The 21135-nt window shown below is 41.6% G+C and overlaps 1 protein-coding gene across 3 annotated transcripts in view; it reads left to right on the plus strand.

Moving 5' to 3' along the window:
* The window catches only part of SGMS1 (sphingomyelin synthase 1), a 226229-nt gene that overhangs the window by 185613 nt on the left and 19481 nt on the right, over positions 1-21135 (plus strand). For all 3 annotated transcript variants that reach the window (XM_053692223.1, XM_053692221.1, XM_053692222.1), the window contains 2 exons: positions 1098-1251; positions 16554-16720. In XM_053692223.1, the coding sequence (XP_053548198.1) occupies positions 1098-1251; positions 16554-16720 (321 nt within the window). The remainder of the gene's footprint in view (positions 1-1097; positions 1252-16553; positions 16721-21135) is intronic.

Below are 21135 nucleotides of genomic sequence, written 5' to 3' on the forward strand. Positions count from 1 at the left end.
CAATGTCAGTTTAAGCAAGGTGGTATTATGGGTTTTCTTGTTCTGATCCTTTGAAAAATCATTTGATAAATGTTTCTAAACATTACCTTGGACTAAAGTGGTGAATTTTTTTCAGAAAGTCTTCTTTTTTTTTTATTATAAATTATTATACTTCATTAATAGCTATTCTGAATTAACTAACTTTTCAATCCTGCCATTTTCCCTTTTTTGGAACCATACCTACAGATGCACATACCGATACCCACATTTACACGCACCCACACACATACACCCACACACACAGGGAAATACACTCGCGCACACACACATATGCACACACGCACACCCACACACACAGGGATATACACTCGCACCCACACACACAGGGATATACACTCGTACACACACATATGCACACACGCACCCACACACACAGGGATATACACTCGCACACACACATATGCACACATGCACCCACACACACAGGGATATACACACTCGCACACACACATATGCACACACGCACCCACACACACAGGGATATACACACTCAATCACACACACATGCACACACATGCACTCACACACACATATGCACACGCACCCACACACACAGGGAAATACACACTCACACACACACACACGCATCCGCACACACACACACATCAGTGTTCTCCACAGAAAATATTGCCAGCCAGGTAGCAATATGAAGTAGCCGGGTGGGGGCAGTGTAATATTTTCTAATATATCATTTGCAGCTTTCCAAAGCACAAATTAATTGCATAATTTAACATAAATGTTTTTAAAGATAATTTGTGCAATAAAAATGTAACATTTTTATTATTGGCTAAAATTTTAGCCTTGCGGTCCGTAAAATCAGCTGGTTGGTGCACCCGCTAAAAAGGTCCTGGGGAGAACACTGCACATAACATATAGTCCTTTCCATTGTACAGAAAATACGGTTGGCCAGTCCTTATGGGCTTGAAAATAATTTTAGTTTCTCTTGCGGTGGACTGGATACACCGCAAGAGAAAGTAATTTATCAGGTAAGCGTAAATTCTGTTTTTTGCGAGTTCTTTTCTTGTAAATTAATAACTTCTCTGTTTTCTTTCTGACAGCTGTTCGGTGACTGGGAGGCACAGCTAAGAAGAATATTAAAAATGATTGCTGGAGGTGGTCTTTCTATCACTGGATCTCACACCATGTGTGGGGACTATTTGTACAGTGGCCATACAGTTATGCTAACACTGACATACATGTTTATTAAAGAGTGTAAGTTGTTTTATACTATCCTATGTTACCCATTACAGTAGCACTTGTGTGAGGGGAGGGATGATTCAAAGAGACGACAAAATGCGTTGGCTTCAACTTGGTTTAACTCCTTAACTCCCATATTGGTTGTTTCTCAATACTCAATTTACTATATTAAATGCGATATCGGCTGGAAAAAAATAATTATATATATATATATATATATATATATATATATATATATATATATATATATATATATATATATATATATATATATATATATATATATATCTATATCAGCCTCCAGGTAGCACTTACATAGACAGTCAGATTCTGTCATTGATACTGACATGCATAGTTACAGTTTACTCAAAACATTTATCCCCTTTAATTTGTTCTCAATGATCCACTTTACCTGCTGAAGTGTATTAAATTGTTTACACATATTTCCATTACCCTTATAGTTTATTTAGCCTTTGGTATCCCCACCCATCCTGAAAGTTTTTGACCTCCAGGCCAAGCTGTGTTAACACAGCCAGTAGAAGAAATTGCAATCCCAGTGGGTAATAAAATGTTAATTTTCCATTGTTCTCTCAAAGTATTGATGATTGGTTTAAGGACAGATATAAGATAAAAGTGCATGTATATGTACACAATGTGATAAAGTAATGAGATCTGAATATACCTACAAGCTCAACCCATTTTTATTAGGTTGTGGCTTCAAAACACAAAATCGGCTAATTCATATGCTTAAAAAGCAAATCTCATACATTTTATACTCTGCATCTGGTTAAAAAAAAGTTATTGGAAACACATTACGGGAAAACAATTTTATAGTATAATGTCCCTTTAAATTAAACAGCCATAAATACACTGTGCATTGTAAAGCTACTCTTGGGACTAAGCTGAAGAACAATCAAGACTTCAACATCTAGTTAAGGGGTTATCTATTCTATGGCCTGAGGTCCACATGCAGACCTTCAAGGTTTTGAGTGTTCCTCAGTACCATTTAAACAGAAAATGAGTATTGGTAATTTATCAAAAATGTGGTTCCACACTTCTCATCAGGTTATTAAAGGGATACTAAACCCAATTTTTTTATTTCATGATTCAGATAGAGTATGAGATTTTAAGCACCTTTCTAATTTACTCCTATTATCAATTTTTCTTTGTTCTCATGCTGTCTTGATTTGAAAAAGCAGTACTGTAAGCTTTAGAGCCAGACCATTTTTTGTTCAGCACATGGGTAGCACTTCCTGATTTGTGGCTAAATGTAGCAAACCAATCAGCAGCTCTACCAAGGTGCTGAACTAAAAAATGGGCTGGTTCCTAAGCTTTTATTACTGCTTTCTCCAACATAGGTGTGTCCGGTCCACGGCGTCATCCTTACTTGTGGGATATTCTCTTCCCCAACAGGAAATGGCAAAGAGCCCAGCAAAGCTGGTCACATGATCCCTCCTAGGCTCCGCCTACCCCAGTCATTCTCTTTGCCGTTGTACAGGCAACATCTCCACGGAGATGGCTTAGAGTTTTTTAGTGTTTAACTGTAGTTTTTCATTATTCAATCAAGAGTTTGTTATTTTCAAATAGTGCTGGTACGTACTATTTACTCAGAAACAGAAAAGAGATGAAGAATTCTGTTTGTATGAGGAAAATGATTTTAGCAACCGTAACTAAAATCCATGGCTGTTCCACACAGGACTGTTGAGAGCATTAACTTCAGTTGGGGGAACAGTTTGCAGTCCTTTGCTGCTTGAGGTATGACACATTCTAACAAGACGATGTAATGCTGGAAGCTGTCATTTTCCCTATGGGATCCGGTAAGCCATGTTTATTACGATTGTAAATAAGGGCTTCACAAGGGCTTATTTAGACTGTAGACATTTTTTGGGCTAAATCGATTGATATTAACACTTATTTAGCCTTGAGGAATCATTTATTCTGGGTATTTTGATATAATAATATCGGCAGGCACTGTTTTAGACACCTTATTCTTTAGGGGCTTTCCCAAAGCATAGGCAGAGTCTCATTTTCGCGCCGGTGTTGCGCACTTGTTTTTGAGAGGCATGGCATGCAGTCGCATGTGAGAGGAGCTCTGATACTTATAAAAGACTTCTGAAGGCATCATTTGGTATCGTATTCCCCTTGGGTTTGGTTGGGTCTCAGCAAAGCAGATACCAGGGACTGTAAAGGGGTTAAAGCTTAAAACGGCTCCGGTTCCGTTATTTTAAGGGTTAAAGCTTCCAATATTGGTGTGCAATATTTTCAAGGCTTTAAGACACTGTGGTGAAAGTTTGGTGAATTTTGAACAATTCCTTCATGTTTTTTCGCAATTGCAGTAATAAAGTGTGTTCAGTTTAAAATTTAAAGTGACAGTAACGGTTTTATTTCAAAACGTTTTTTGTACTTTCTTATCAAGTTTATGCCTGTTTAACATGTTTGAACTACCAGATAGACTGTGTTCTGAATGTGGGGAAGCCAGAATTCCTATTCATTTAATTAAATGTGATTTATGTGATAATGACAATGATGCCCAAGATGATTCCTCAAGTGAGGGGAGTAAGCATGGTACTGCATCATTCCCTCCTTCGTCTACACGAGTCTTGCCCACTCAGGAGGCCCCTAGTACATCTAGCGCGCCAATACTCCTTACTATGCAACAATTAACGGCTGTAATGGATAATTCTGTCAAAAACATTTTAGCCAAAATGAACCCTTGCCAGCGTAAGCGTGGATGCTCTGTTTTAGTTACTGAAGAGCATGACGACGCTGATATTAATATCTCTGAAGGGCCCCTAACCCAATCTGAGGGGGCCAGGGAGGTTTTGTCTGAGGGAGAAATTACTGATTTAGGGAACATTTCTCAGCAGGCTGAATCTGATGTGATTACTTTTAAATTTAAATTGGAACATCTCCGCATTTTGCTTAAGGAGGTATTATCCACTCTGGATGATTGTGAAAATTTGGTCATCCCAGAGAAACTATGTAAAATGGACAAGTTCCTAGAGGTGCCGGGGCTCCCAGAAGCTTTTCCTATACCCAAGCGGGTGGCGGACATTGTTAATAAAGAATGGGAAAGGCCCGGTATTCCTTTCGTCCCTCCCCCCATATTTAAAAAATTGTTTCCTATGGTCGACCCCAGAAAGGACTTATGGCAGTCAGTCCCCAAGGTCGAGGGAGCGGTTTCTACTTTAAACAAACGCACCACTATTCCCATAGAGGATAGTTGTGCTTTCAAAGATCCTATGGATAAAAAATTAGAAGGTTTGCTTAAAAAGACCTAATTTTCGTCCCTTTCGTAAAAACGGACCAGCCCAAGGTGCTGCGTCCTCTAAGCAAGAGCGTAATACTTCTCAGGCCAAGCCAGCTTGGAGACCAATGCAAGGCTGGAACAAGGGAAAGCAGGCAAAGAAACCTGCCACTGCTACCAGGACAGCATGAAATATCGGCCCCCGATCCGGGACCGGATCTGGTGGGGGGCAGACTCTCTCTCTTCGCTCAGGCTTGGGCAAGAGATGTTCTGGATCCTTGGGCGCTAGAAATAGTCTCCCAGGGTTATCTTCTGGAATTCAAGGGACTTCCCCCAAGGGGAAGGTTCCACAGGTCTCAGTTGTCTTCAGACCACATAAAAAGACAGGCGTTCTTACATTGTGTAGAAGACCTGTTAAAAATGGGAGTGATTCATCCTGTTCCATTGAGAGAACAAGGGATGGGGTTCTACTCCAATCTGTTCATAGTTCCCAAAAAAGAGGGAACATTCAGACCAATCCTAGATCTCAAGATCTTAAACAAATTTCTCAAGGTCCCATCTTTCAAGATGGAAACCATTCGAACTATCCTTCCTTCCATCCAGGAAGGTCAATTCATGACCACGGTGGATTTAAAGGATGCGTATCTACATATTCCTATCCACAAGGAACATCATCGGTTCCTAAGGTTTGCATTCCTGGACAAACATTACCAGTTCGTGGCGCTTCCTTTCGGATTAGCCACTGCTCCAAGGATTTTCACAAAGGTACTAGGGTCCCTTCTAGCTGTGCTAAGACCAAGGGGCATTGCAGTAGTACCTTACCTGGACGACATTCTGATTCAAGCGTCGTCCCTCCCTCGAGCAAAGGCTCACACGGACATCGTCCTGGCCTTTCTCAGATCGCACGGCTGGAAAGTGAACGTGGTAAAGAGTTCTCTATCCCCGTCAACAAGGGTTCCCTTCTTGGGAACAATTATAGACTCCTCAGAAATGAGGATTTTTCTAACAGAGGCCAGAAAGACAAAGCTTCTGGACTCTTGTCGAATACTTCATTCCGTTCCTCTTCCTTCCGTAGCTCAGTGCATGGAAGTGATCGGGTTGATGGTAGCGGCAATGGACATAGTTCCTTTTGCGCGCATTCATCTAAGACCATTACAACTGTGCATGCTCAGTCAGTGGAATGGGGACTATACAGACTTGTCTCCAAAGATACAAGTAAATCAAAGGACCAGAGACTCACTCCGTTGGTGGCTGTCCCTGGACAACCTGTCACGAGGGATGACATTCCACAGACCAGAGTGGGTCATTGTCACGACCGACGCCAGTCTGATGGGCTGGGGCGCGGTCTGGGGATCCCTGAAAGCTCAGGGTCTTTGGTCTCGGGAAGAATCTCTTCTACCGATAAATATTCTGGAACTGAGAGCGATATTCAATGCTCTCAAGGCTTGGCCTCAGCTAGCGAGGACCAAGTTCATACGGTTTCAATCAGACAACATGACGACTGTTGCGTACATCAACCATCAGGGGGGAACAAGGAGTTCCCTAGCGATGGAAGAAGTGACCAAGATTATTCTATGGGCGGAGTCTCACTCCTGCCACCTGTCTGCTATCCACATCCCGGGAGTGGAAAATTGGGAAGCGGATTTTCTGAGTCGTCAGACATTGCATCCGGGGGAGTGGGAACTCCATCCGGAAATCTTTGCCCAAGTCACTCAACTTTGGGGCATTCCAGACATGGATCTGATGGCCTCTCGTCAGAACTTCAAAGTTCCTTGCTACGGGTCCAGATCCAGGGATCCCAAGGCGGCTCTAGTGGATGCACTAGTAGCACCTTGGACCTTCAAACTAGCTCATGTGTTCCCGCCGTTTCCTCTCATCCCCAGGCTGGTAGCCAGGATCAATCAGGAGAGGGCGTCGGTGATCTTGATAGCTCCTGCGTGGCCACGCAGGACTTGGTATGCAGATCTGGTGAATATGTCATCGGCTCCACCTTGGAAGCTACCTTTGAGACGAGACCTTCTTGTTCAGGGTCCGTTCGAACATCCGAATCTGGTTTCACTCCAGCTGACTGCTTGGAGATTGAACGCTTGATTTTATCGAAGCGAGGTTTCTCAGATTCTGTTATCGATACTCTTGTTCAGGCCAGAAAGCCTGTAACTAGAAAGATTTACCACAAAATTTGGAAAAAATATATCTGTTGGTGTGAATCTAAAGGATTCCCTTGGGACAAGGTTAAGATTCCTAGGATTCTATCCTTCCTTCAAGAAGGATTGGAAAAAGGATTATCGGCAAGTTCCCTGAAGGGACAGATTTCTGCCTTGTCGGTGTTACTTCACAAAAAACTGGCAGCTGTGCCAGATGTTCAAGCCTTTGTTCAGGCTCTGGTTAGAATCAAGCCTGTTTACAAACCTTTGACTCCTCCTTGGAGTCTCAATTTAGTTCTTTCAGTTCTTCAGGGGGTTCCGTTTGAACCCTTACATTCCGTTGATATTAAGTTATTATCTTGGAAAGTTTTGTTTTTAGTTGCAATTTCTTCTGCTAGAAGAGTTTCAGAATTATCTGCTCTGCAGTGTTCTCCTCCTTATCTGGTGTTCCATGCAGATAAGGTGGTTTTACGTACTAAACCTGGTTTTCTTCCGAAAGTTGTTTCTAACAAAAACATTAACCAGGAGATTATCGTACCTTCTCTGTGTCCGAAACCAGTTTCAAAGAAGGAACGCTTGTTGCACAATTTGGATGTTGTTCGCGCTCTAAAATTCTATTTAGATGCTACAAAGGATTTTAGACAAACATCTTCCCTGTTTGTTGTTTATTCAGGTAAAAGGAGAGGTCAAAAAGCAACTTCTACCTCTCTCTCTTTTTGGATTAAAAGCATCATCAGATTGGCTTACGAGACTGCCGGACGGCAGCCTCCCGAAAGAATCACGGCTCATTCCACTAGGGCTGTGGCTTCCACATGGGCCTTCAAGAACTAGGCTTCTGTTGATCAGATATGTAGGGCAGCGACTTGGTCTTCACTGCACACTTTTACCAAATTTTACAAGTTTGATACTTTTGCTTCTTCTGAGGCTATTTTTGGGAGAAAGGTTTTGCAAGCCGTGGTGCCTTCCATTTAGGTGACCTGATTTGCTCCCTCCCTTCATCCGTGTCCTAAAGCTTTGGTATTGGTTCCCACAAGTAAGGATGACGCCGTGGACCGGACACACCTATGTTGGAGAAAACAGAATTTATGTTTACCTGATAAATTTCTTTCTCCAACGGTGTGTCCGGTCCACGGCCCGCCCTGGTTTTTAAATCAGGTCTGATAATTTATTTTCTTTAACTACAGTCACCACGGTACCATGTGGTTTCTCCTATGCTATTATTCCTCCTTAACGTCGGTCGAATGACTGGGGTAGGCGGAGCCTAGGAGGGATCATGTGACCAGCTTTGCTGGGCTCTTTGCCATTTCCTGTTGGGGAAGAGAATATCCCACAAGTAAGGATGACGCCGTGGACCGGACACACCGTTGGAGAAAGAAATTTATCAGGTAAACATAAATTCTGTTTTTTCAAATCAAGATAACATGAGAACAAAGAAAAATTGATAATAGGAGTAAATTAGAAAGTTGCTTAAAATTACATGCTCTATCTGAATCATGAAAGAAAAAATGAGGGGTTAGTATCCCTTAAAGCCTGTTTGTTTTAACTACATTTTGTAATACGGAGTAGTATATACAGTTAGTCATTAGCAATAAATGATTGCCTATGTATGTATCTTTCGCAATACGCATGATGAGTGTAATATAATGTGGCCCCTGACCAATCCCGGCAGTGACCCATCCATACAAAATAGGTTTGAGAAATGCCCCTGGTCTAGTAGATGATATCAACAGGAACTGCAATATCAAAAACACCACGCAATTTGTGTACAGAATAAGTCAGCATCAAAAGAATAAATATTTTAACACATTGCATTTTCTATTTTCTCTGTTTGCCAAAAATGCAGTGAAATGTGTATTTTGTGTGTGCTTTTCTGCCAAGTGACTTCACTGGAATGTAATCAATTCCTCACTTAGTTTAGAAGCCATTGAAGTTTATCGCTTTTTAGAAATTATTGCAGTATGTAATGCATCTTGGATCTCTTTAAAATGTACCTAATCATCATGTCTTAAGTAATGGTTATAATCCGAGCACAATGCTTTTGAGTATTACAGTACCTATTCCAGTAGCCAAGACTTTTGTAATGCTGGAACTCCAGGAAAGTATAGAGAAAAATTTAAAGGGCCATATATATATATATATATATATATATATATATATATATATATATATATATATATATATATATATATATATATATATAAATAAAATTAACCACTGCGTTACCAAAAGTCTGCATACAAAATAAATGTTTTTAAATGCATTTCTTCTGTTAAGTGTGATCAGTCCACGGGTCATCATTACTTCTGGGATATTAACTGCTCCCCTACAGGAAGTGCAAGAGGATTCACCCAGCAGAGCTGCATATAGCTCCTCCCCTCTACGTCACTCCCAGTCATTCTCTTGCACCCAGCAACTAGATAGGTCGTGTGAGAGGACTATGGTGATTATACTTAGTTTTATATCTTCAATCAAAAGTTTGTTATTTTAAAATAGCACCGGAGTGTGTTATTACCTCTCTGGCAGAGTTTGAGGAAGAATCTACCAGAGTTTTGCTATGATTTTAGCCGGAGTAGTTAAGATCATATTGCTGTTCTCGGCCATCTGAGGAGTGAGGTAAACTTCAGATCAGGGGACAGCGGGCAGATGAATCTGCATAGAGGTATGTAGCAGTTTTTATTTTCTGACAATGGAATTGATGAGAAAATCCTGCCATACCGATATAATGTCATGTATGTATACTTTACACTTCAGTATTCTGGGAGAATGGTACTTCACTAGAATTACACTGTAAGAAAGACATAAAGCTGTTTAATAACTAGAGATTATGTTTAACGTTTTTGCTGGAATGTAAAATCGTTTTCATTTGCTGAGGTACTGAGTGAATAAATGTTTGGGCACCATTTTTCCACTTGGCAGTTGCTTAAATCTGTTTTTTCTGTCAGTTTCTGTTCTCCCTCACTGCTGTGTGTGTGGGGGAGGGGCGCTTTTACTATGCATCAAATATTTCAGTCAGCAACTCATTGTATTCCCTGCATGATCTGGTTCATCTCTACAGAGCTCAGGGGTCTTCAAAACTTATTTTGAGGGAGGTAATTTCTCTCAGCAGAGCTGTGAGAATTATAGTTTGACTGAAATAAAAACTTTTATTCTGTAATTTGTTTCCTGCTTTCAGAAATTGTTATCTTTGCTAATGGGATTAAACCTTTGCTAAAATTGTGTTGTTTACAAGGATTGAGGCTATAACTGTTTCAATTTATTAATTTTTAACTGTCATAGATCTTCTGTGCTTCTTAAAGGCACAGTACGTTTTAATATTATTCTATTTGAATTGTATTTCCAAGTTGCAAGTTTATTTGCTAGTGTGTTAAACATGTCTGATTCAGAAGATGATACCTGTGTCATTTGTTGCAATGCCAAAGTGGAGCCCAATAGAAATTTATGTACTAACTGTATTGATGCTACTTTAAATAAAAATCAATCTGTACAAATTGAACAAATTTCACCAAACAACGAGGGGAGAGTTATGCCGACTAACTCGCCTCACGTGTCAGTACCTACATCTCCCGCTCAGAGGGAGGTGCGTGATATTGTAGCGCCGAGTACAGCTGGGCGGCCATTACAAATCACATTACAGGATATGGCTACTGTTATGACTGAAGTTTTGACTAAATTACCAGAACTAAGAGGTAAGCGTGATCACTCTGGGGTGAGAACAGAGTGCGCTGATAATATTAGGGCCATGTCAGACACTGCGTCACAGGTGGCAGAACATGAGGACGGAGAACTTCATTCTGTGGGTGACGGTTCTGATCCAAACAGACTGGATTCAGATATTTCAAATTTTAAATTTAAACTGGAAAACCTCCGTGTATTACTAGGGGAGGTGTTAGCGGCTCTGAATGATTGTAACACAGTTGCAATACCAGAGAAAATGTGTAGGTTGGATAAATATTTTGCGGTACCGACGAGTACTGAGGTTTTTCCTATACCTAAGAGACTTACTGAAATTGTTACTAAGGAGTGGGATAGACCCGGTGTGCCGTTCTCACCCCCTCCGATATTTAGAAAAATGTTTCCAATAGACGCCACCACAAGGGACTTATGGCAAACGGTCCCTAAGGTGGAGGGAGCAGTTTCTACTTTAGCTAAGCGTACCACTATCCCGGTGGAGGATAGCTGTGCTTTTTCAGATCCAATGGATAAAAAGTTAGAGGGTTACCTTAAGAAAATGTTTGTTCAACAAGGTTTTATATTGCAACCCCTTGCATGCATTGCGCCGATCACGGCTGCAGCGGCATTCTGGATTGAGTCTCTGGAAGAGAACATTGGTTCAGCTACTCTGGACGACATTACGGACAGGCTTAGAGTCCTTAAACTAGCTAATTCATTCATTTCGGAGGCCGTAGTACATCTTACTAAACTTACGGCGAAGAATTCAGGATTCGCCATTCAGGCACGCAGGGCGCTGTGGCTAAAATCCTGGTCAGCTGATGTTACTTCTAAGTCTAAATTGCTTAATATACCTTTCAAAGGGCAGACCTTATTCGGGCCCGGGTTGAAAGAGATTATCGCTGACATTACAGGAGGTAAAGGCCATGCCCTGCCTCAGGACAAAGCCAAAGCCAAGACTAGACAGTCTAGTTTTCGTTCCTTTCGTAATTTCAAAGCAGGAGCAGCATCAACTTCCTCTGCACCAAAACAGGAAGGAGCTGTTGCTCGCTACAGACAAGGCTGGAAACCTAACCAGTCCTGGAACAAGGGCAAGCAGACTAGGAAACCTGCTGCTGCCCCCAAAACAGCATGAATTGAAGGCCCCCGATCCGGGATCGGATCTAGTGGGGGGCAGACTTTCTCTCTTCGCCCAGGCTTGGGCAAGAGATGTTCAGGATCCCTGGGCGCTAGAGATAATATCTCAGGGATACCTTCTGGACTTCAAATACTCTCCTCCAAGAGAGAGATTTCATCTGTCAAGATTGTCAACAATCCAGACAAAGAAAGAGGCTTTTCTACGCTGCGTACAAGAGCTCTTGTTAATGGGAGTAATCCATCCAGTTCCACGATCGGAACAGGGACAGGGGTTTTACTCAAATCTGTTTGTGGTTCCCAAAAAAGAGGGAACTTTCAGACCAATCCTGGACTTAAAGATCCTAAACAAATTCCTAAGAGTTCCATCGTTCAAGATGGAGACTATTCGGACAATTTTACCTATGATCCAAGAGGGTCAGTACATGACCACTGTAGATTTAAAAGATGCTTACCTGCACATACTGATTCACAAAGATCATTACCGGTACCTAAGGTTTGCCTTCCTAGACAGGCATTACCAGTTTGTGGCTCTTCCATTCGGATTGGCTACAGCGCCAAGAATCTTCACAAAGATTCTGGGTGCTCTTCTGGCGGTACTAAGACCGCGGAGAATCTCGGTAGCTCCATACCTAGACGACATTCTGATACAAGCTTCAAGCTTTCAAACTGCCAAATCTCATACAGAGTTAGTGCTGGCATTTCTAAGGTCACATGGATGGAAGGTGAACGTAAAGAAAAGTTAACTCGTTCCACTCACAAGAGTTCCCTTCCTGGGGACTCTTATAGATTCTGTAGAAATGAAGATTTACCTGACAGAGGACAGGCTATCAAGACTTCAAAGTGCTTGCCGCACTCTTCATTCCATTCAAACCCGTCAGTGGCTCAATGTATGGAGGTAATCGGCTTAATGGTAGCGGCAATGGACATAGTACCCTTTGCACGCTTACACCTCAGACCACTGCAACTGTGCATGCTAGGTCAGTGGAATGGGGATTACTCAGACTTATCCCCTTCTCTGAATCTGGATCAAGAGACCAGAAATTCTCTTCTATGGTGGCTTTCTCGGCCACACCTGTCCAGGGGGATGCCATTCAGCAGACCAGACTGGACAATTGTAACAACAGACGCCAGCCTTCTAGGTTGGGGTGCCGTCTGGAATTCCCTGAAGGCTCAGGGACTATGGAGTCAGGAGGAGAGTCTCCTGCCAATAAACATTCTGGAATTGAGAGCAGTTCTCAATGCCCTCCTGGCTTGGCCCCAGTTGACAACTCGGGGGGTTCATCAGGTTTCAGTCGGACAACATCACGACTGTAGCTTACATCAACCATCAGGGAGGGACAAGAAGCTCCCTAGCTATGATGGAAGTATCAAAGATAATTCGCTGGGCAGAGTCTCACTCTTGCCACCTGTCAGCAATCCACATCCCGGGAGTGGAGAACTGGGAGGCGGATTTCTTAAGTCGTCAGACTTTTCATCCGGGGGAGTGGGAACTTCATCCGGAGGTCTTTGCCCAAATACTTCGACGTTGGGGCAAACCAGAGATAGATCTCATGGCGTCTCGACAGAACGCCAAGCTTCCTCGTTACGGGTCCAGATCCAGGGATCCAGGAGCAGTCCTGATAGATGCTCTGACAGCACCTTGGGACTTCAGGATGGCTTACGTGTTTCCACCCTTCCCGTTGCTTCCTCGATTGATAGCCGGAATCAAACAAGAGAGAGCATCAGTGATTCTAATAGCACCTGCGTGGCCACGCAGGACTTGGTATGCAGACCTGGTGGACATGTCATCCTGTCCGCCTTGGTCTCTACCTCTGAAACAGGACCTTCTGATACAGGGTCCCTTCAAACATCAAAATCTAACTTCTCTGAAGCTGACTGCTTGGAAATTGAACGCTTAATTTTATCAAGACGTGGGTTTTCTGAGTCAGTTATTAGTACCTTAATACAGACTAGGAAACCTGTTACCAGAAAGATTTACCATAAGATATGGCGTAAATACCTACATTGGTGTGAATCCAAAGGTTACTCTTGGAGTAAGGTTAGGATTCCTAGGATATTGTCTTTTCTACAAGAAGGTTTAGAAAAGGGTTTATCTGCTAGTTCATTAAAGGGACAGATCTCAGCTCTGTCCATTCTGTTACACAAACGTCTGTCAGAAGTTCCTGACGTCCAGGCTTTTTGTCAGGCTTTGGCCAGGATTAAGCCTGTGTTTAAAACTGTTGCTCCACCATGGAGTTTAAACCTTGTTCTTAATGTTTTACAGGGCGTTCCGTTTGAACCCCTTCATTCCATTGATATAAAGTTGTTATCTTGGAAAGTTCTATTTTTAATGGCTATTTCCTCGGCTCGAAGAGTCTCTGAATTATCAGCCTTACATTGTGATTCTCCTTATTTGATTTTTCATTCGGATAAGGTAGTCCTGCGTACTAAACCTGGGTTCTTACCTAAGGTAGTTACTAACAGGAATATCAATCAAGAGATTGATGTTCCTTCTTTATGCCCAAATCCTTCTTCAAAGAAGGAACGTCTACTGCACAACCTGGATGTAGTCCGGGCTCTAAAATTTTACTTGCAGGCAACTAAGGAATTCCGACAAACGTCTTCTCTGTTTGTCATTTACTCTGGGCAGAGGAGAGGTCAAAAAGCTTCCGCTACCTCTCTTTCTTTTTGGCTTCGTAGCATAATTCGTTTAGCTTATGAGACTGCTGGACAGCAGCCCCCTGAAAGAATTACAGCTCATTCTACTAGAGCTGTGGCTTCCACTTGGGCCTTCAAGAATGAGGCCTCTGTTGAACAGATTTGCAAGGCTGCAACTTGGTCTTCGCTTCATACTTTTTCCAAATTTTACAAATTTGACACCTTTGCTTCATCGGAGGCTATTTTTGGGAGAAAGGTTCTTCAGGCAGTGGTTCCTTCTGTATAAAGAGTCTGCCTATCCCTCCCGTCATCCGTGTACTTTTGCTTTGGTATTGGTATCCCAGAAGTAATGATGACCCGTGGACTGATCACACTTAACAGAAGAAAACATAATTTATGCTTACCTGATAAATTCCTTTCTTCTGTAGTGTGATCAGTCCACGGCCCGCCCTGTTTTTAAGGCAGGTAAATATTTTTTAATTTATACTCCAGTCACCACTTCACCCTTGGCTTTTCCTTTCTCGTTGGTCCTTGGTCGAATGACTGGGAGTGACGTAGAGGGGAGGAGCTATATGCAGCTCTGCTGGGTGAATCCTCTTGCACTTCCTGTAGGGGAGCAGTTAATATCCCAGAAGTAATGATGACCCGTGGACTGATCACACTACAGAAGAAAGGAATTTATCAGGTAAGCATAAATTATGTTTTTAATCTGTGATTTGCCAAGTCAAGAGCATGGATACACCCATTTAAGTAAGTTTTCAGGCATTTTATTATGGATAGTTAGGGCAACCTCTCCTACAGTGATTATGAAATCTCTCTGCAGCATACTGATATTGATTCGACAGCTATGCCAGGAGTCGCATTAACCAACTGAAAAAGAGGAAGTATAGATTTAGAATATATACTGTAATAAATAATGCCGAGTTAACTTTATTTTAAAAATGACTTGCAGACTGTTTTAGTTAAAGCTACAGATAAAATGAGCAAGTCTGATGAGTGGACATATAAGGGATATAATAAAACCCAAACATTTTCTTTAATGATTCAGATGGAACATACAAGTTTTTTAAACAACTTACCAATTTACTTTTATTATCCAATTTACTTGTTCTCCTTTGTTGAAAATCAGGAAGGTAAGCTCATGAGTGTGCACGTGTCTACCGTACTATATGGCAGCAGTTTTGCAACGATGTTGTACATTAGCAGGAGCACTAGATGGCAGTGCTATTTCCTGTCATGTAGCGCCCTAGACATGTGCACGCTGCTTACCTAGATATCTCTTCAACAAAAAATAACAAGAACATGAAGCAAATTAAATAATAGAAGTACATTGGAAACTTTTTTTAAATTTTTATTTTCTATATGGACCATGAAATTGGGTTTCATGTCCCTTTAAGTTTAAGCTGTTCTTTAAAACATACTTATACAATTTTAACAAACATTTTTTGGGCCAAGTTGGGGCTCCAATCTTTTTTCCTACAATAGGAAGTAATTTCCAAGCTTTTTTTTTTTCCTGTTAAATCTGATTTCTCACCAACACAATGAATTGAAACGCTTTTTTGCTGGATTCACGGTGTGAAAACCAACATGAGAGCCTCTCTAATTGTAGCTCACTTTGTATAAAAGTGTATTCACTACTGATTGTGCTCAAGGGCACGATATTCCTCTCCTTTTGTTTGTTTGTCAATGTACATTGTATAGTTTTACATAATGTCTCATTGTAAATTTGTATGGTATTGTAACATTATGTTTGTAATGTACTTTTGTATAGCGCTGCATAAAACGTTGGTGCTTTTATAAATAAACAACAATAATACTTAATTGCTGCATGCATTTTTTCAACCTTAGTTCAACCAATGTCACTTAAAGGGACAGTAAACACCAGAATTTTTGTTGTTTAAAAATGTAGATAATCCCTTTATTACCCATTCCCCAGTTTTGCATAACCAACACAGTTATAATAATATACTTTTTACCTCTGTTATTACTTTATATCTAAGCCTCTGCAAATTGCCCCCTTATTTCAGTTCTTTTGACAGACTTGCATTTTTTTTATCGGTGCTGACTCCTAGGAGCTTCAAGTGCCTGAGCTCAATGTTATCTATGTGAAACACATGAACTAACGCCCTCTAGTGGTGAAAAACTGTCAAAAGTCTTTCAGATTAGAGGCGGCCTTCAAGGTCAAAGAAATTAGCACATGAACCTCATAGCTTTAGCTTTCAACTAAGAATACCAAGAGAACAAAGCAAAATTGGTAATAAAAGTAAATTGGAAAGTTGTTTAAAATTACATGCCCTATTTAAATCATGAAAGTTTTTTTTTATTTTTATACTTGACTGTCCCTTTAAGGGGCTAGATATATCCACTATTGCCAATCATCTAGAACATAACTTTTGCCCCTTTTTGTAATTGTGAGATTTGCGGTTTGATCATTGCAGTTTTTAAAGCTGTAATTCCAATGCTATTTCTTTCTCTCCAAATAGATTCTCCTCGACGTCTCTGGTGGTATCACTGGATTTGCTGGGGCCTCAGTTTTGTCGGGATTTTCTGTATACTTCTGGCTCATGATCACTACACTGTGGATGTTGTGGTGGCATATTATATTACTTCCAGGTTATTCTGGTGGTACCACACTATGGCTAATGTACAAGTAAGTTTATATGATTACCTGTTTCTTCTAAAGCAGGGGTCTCAAACTCAACTCACCTTGGAGCCACTGGTCACATTTTCTTCTCTCATGGGGGCCGCTTCCAAAATTTCAAATTAAATGTAACTATATACATAATCATTACACACCCAGACCCACACACACACACCAGAAGACCCACCCCCCCCACACACACACACACATCCCAGACCCTTACACATACAAACACACCCTGACCTCCATAAACACACACAGACCCCCCCACACACAGACCCACAGACTCAGACCCACACACAAAGACCCCCCCACACACACACACGCAAAGACCTTCACTCACACCCACCAACACACACACACACTTACAGACCCAACCACACATACAGACCCACACACACTTAGACCCACAAACACACACACAGACCCACACACACACAAACTTACATACCACATACACACACACAGACTCCCCCCACACACACCAAGAACCACACTCACAGACCCACACACAAACTTGCAAAACCACATACACATAAATTATTCAGCCCACAGCTCTCAGTTATGGGGTGTCAGTGGCAGGCCACATTGTAACTGGTTCTGGGCCGGAAATGGCCCGCGGGCCGGTACTTTGAGACCCCTGTTCTAAAGAGTTACCTACAGTACTTTCCACTGCCCTCCAAATCAGTGTCTGGATTGGCTGCGTCCTCACATCCACTCCTTAGCCAATATGGGCATTATTCAGAGACCTATGCATTTGTAGAGCAGTATAAAGACAAATACTTCAGGGCTTTGAATAAAAGGGAAATCGTTTCATGCAAAAAAATGCTTACTTTTTAACTAGGACATCAATTTGTTTATAGACCTTTTATCATTCTTTAGTCGTTAAAAAAAAAAAAAATTTGAATAGAAAATAATTTTATGTAGTCTATAAATGGGAGAAAACAATTTCCAAATATATTGCAATGCATTTTTAAAATGCTTTGTAACTGGTTTAGTTAAATTATTTCAAATGCTTTCTATAGACGCTCTTAAGGGTTCATTGATCCACATCATTGATTTGTATAAAATGCTGTGTGTCCTTTTTCCTCTGAGGAATGCAGTCATTATGTCCTGTTTCATCAGACTATTTTGATTCATTTATTTAGGCAGAATGCATTTTTCATTCACCTCTATTTATAAACCATAAGTTCTTTTACAAGATAACTTGAAAGTTTGTCAAATATTCTATTAACGGTTGATGAGCTTGTTAGTTTTTTTTCTTTATTTCTCTATACACTAATCCTTTTCTCTCTAAAAGCCTCTTTTTTTTTTTTTTTTTTTTTCTTCATCTGACTGGTTGCAGAAGTGTTCATGAGCTTGCGTCCATTTTGTCTTAAAGGGACATCATACCCATATGCTAAATCACTTGAAAAGGATGCAGTGTAACTATAAAAAGCTGACAAGGAAATATCACCTCAACATCTTTGTCTAAAAAAGGAAGATCTTTTACCTCAAAATTTCTTCAGCTCACAATATTAATTGCTGGGTGTACAGAAATACTGTAGCTACATGTTGGGGGGAACGAATCGGCTTTATCAAGTGTTGATATCACACTTTGCTTTACTGTGATCTCATGAGATTTCATAGTAAACTTCTTTAAACGGAGGAGGAAAATAACATGGCTGTTCCTGCACATTCCAAATACATGCTCCCTTCTAAGTTCCAGGACTAGCATCCTGATTGGCTGCTTAAAGTCCCTTTACAATGGGATGTGGCTACTGAGGAAATTTTGAGGTAAAATAACTTTGGTTTTTACATAGAGATGTTCAGGTGATATTTTCTAGTCAGCTTTTTATAGCTATACTGCAGTTTCAAGTGTTTCAACATCTATGTATCATGTCATTTTTAATCACTCTGTGGGTGCTCCACCAACCCTGTTTGTGTGTAAGTGGGGCAGATTTTGAGATCCCTCACTTTGCACGGACACACATACGCACACACTTTCCTCATACAAGTTTCATCTTTAAAACCGGGCAAATCAATAAAATTCAGACAAATAACCCCTCATCATGCTCCACCAAAGCTATTTCACGAAACACGTGTCCTAAACATTTTTATTGTTAAAAAACATAATTTATGCTTACCTGATAAATTCCTTTCTTCTGTTGTGTGATCAGTCCACGGGTCATCATTACTTCTGGGATATAACTCCTCCCCAACAGGAAATGCAAGAGGATTCACCCAGCAGAGCTGCATATAGCTCCTCCCCTCTACGTCACTCCCAGTCATTCGACCAAGAATCAACGAGAAAGGAGAAACCAAGGGTGAAGTGGTGACTGGAGTATAATTTAAAAGATATTTACCTGCCTTAAAACAGGGCGGGCCGTGGACTGATCACACAACAGAAGAAAGGAATTTATCAGGTAAGCATAAATTATGTTTTCTTCTGTTATGTGTGATCAGTCCACGGGTCATCATTACTTCTGGGATACCAATACCAAAGCAAAAGTACACGGATGACGGGAGGGATAGGCAGGCTCATTATACAGAAGAAACCACTGCCTGAAGAACCTTTCTCCCAAAAATAGCCTCCGAAGAAGCAAAAGTGTCAAATTTGTAAAATTTGGAAAAAGTATGAAGCGAAGACCAAGTTGCAGCCTTGCAAATCTGTTCAACAGAGGCCTCATTCTTAAAGGCCCAAGTGGAAGCCACAGCTCTAGTAGAATGAGCTGTAATTCTTTCAGGAGGCTGCTGTCCAGCAGTCTCATAGGCTAAACGAATTATGCTACGAAGCCAGAAGGAGAGAGAGGTAGCCGAAGCCTTATGACCTCTCCTCTGACCAGAGTACACGACAAACAGGGAAGACGTTTGTCGAAAATCCTTAGTTGCCTGCAAGTAGAACTTGAGGGCACGAACTACATCCAGATTGTGTAGAAGACGTTCCTTCTTTGAAGAAGGATTTGGACACAAGGATGGAACAACAATCTCTTGATTGATATTCCTGTTAGTGACTACCTTAGGTAAGAACCCAGGTTTAGTACGCAGAACTACCTTGTCTGAGTGAAAAATCAGATAAGGAGAATCACAATGTAAGGCTGATAACTCAGAGACTCTTCGAGCCGAGGAAATAGCCATTAAAAACAGAACTTTCCAAGATAACAATTTTATGTCAATGGAATGAAGGGGTTCAAACGGAACACCCTGTAAAACGTTAAGAACTAAGTTTAAACTCCATGGCGGAGCAACAGTTTTAAACACAGGCTTGATCCTAGCTAAAGCCTGACAAAAGGCCTGGACGTCTGGATTTTCTGACAGACGCCTGTGTAACAAGATGGACAGAGCTGAGATCTGTCCCTTTAATGAGCTAGCCGATAAACCCTTTTCTAAACCTTCTTGTAGAAAGGACAATATCCTAGGAATCCTAACCTTACTCCAGGAGTAACCTTTGGATTCGCACCAGTATAGGTATTTACGCCATATCTTATGGTAAATCCTTCTGGTAACAGGCTTCCTAGCCTGTATCAGGGTATCAATAACCGACTCAGAAAAACCACGTTTTGATAAAATCAAGCGTTCAATTTCCAAGCAGTCAGCTTCAGAGAAGTTAGATTTTGATGTTTGAATGGACCCTGTATCAGAAGGTCCTGTCTTAGAGGTAGAGACCAAGGCGGACAGGATGACATGTCCACTAGATCTGCATACCAAGTCCTGCGTGGCCATGCAGGCGCTATTAGAATCACTGATGCTCTCTCCTGTTTGATTTTGGCAATCAATCGAGGAAGCAGCGGGAAGGGTGGAAACACATAAGCCATCCTGAAGTTCCAAGGTGCTGTCAAAGCATCTATCAGAACCGCTCCCGGATCCCTGGATCTGGACCCGTAGCGAGGAAGTTTGGCGTTCTGGCGAGACGCCATGAGATCTATCTCTGGTTTGCCCCAACGTCGAAGTATTTGGGCAAAGACCTCCGGATGAAGTTCCCACTCCCCCGGATGAAAAGTCTGGCGACTCAAGAAATCCGCCTCCCAGTTCTCCACTCCCGGGATGTGGATTGCTGACAGGTGGCAAGAGTGAGACTCTGCCCAGCGAATTATCTTTGATACTTCCATCATTGCTAGGGAGCTTCTTGTCCCTCCTTGATGGTTGATGTAAGCTACAGTCGTGATGTTGTCCGACTGAAACCTGATGAACCCCCGAGTTTTTAACTGGGGCCAAGCCAGAAGGGCATGGAGAACTGCTCTTAATTCCAGAATGTTTATTGGCAGGAGACTTTCCTCCTGATTCCATTGTCCCTGAGCCTTCAGAGAATTCCAGACAGCGCCCCAACCTAGTAGGCTGGCGTCTGTTGTTACAATTGTCCAGTCCGGCCTGCTGAATGGCATCCCCCTGGACAGATGTGGCCGAGAAAGCCACCATAGAAGAGAGTTTCTGGTCTCTTGATCCAG

The sequence above is a fragment of the Bombina bombina genome, chromosome 9 (assembly GCF_027579735.1).
Source record: "Bombina bombina isolate aBomBom1 chromosome 9, aBomBom1.pri, whole genome shotgun sequence".
Taxonomy (NCBI): Eukaryota; Metazoa; Chordata; class Amphibia; order Anura; family Bombinatoridae; genus Bombina; species Bombina bombina.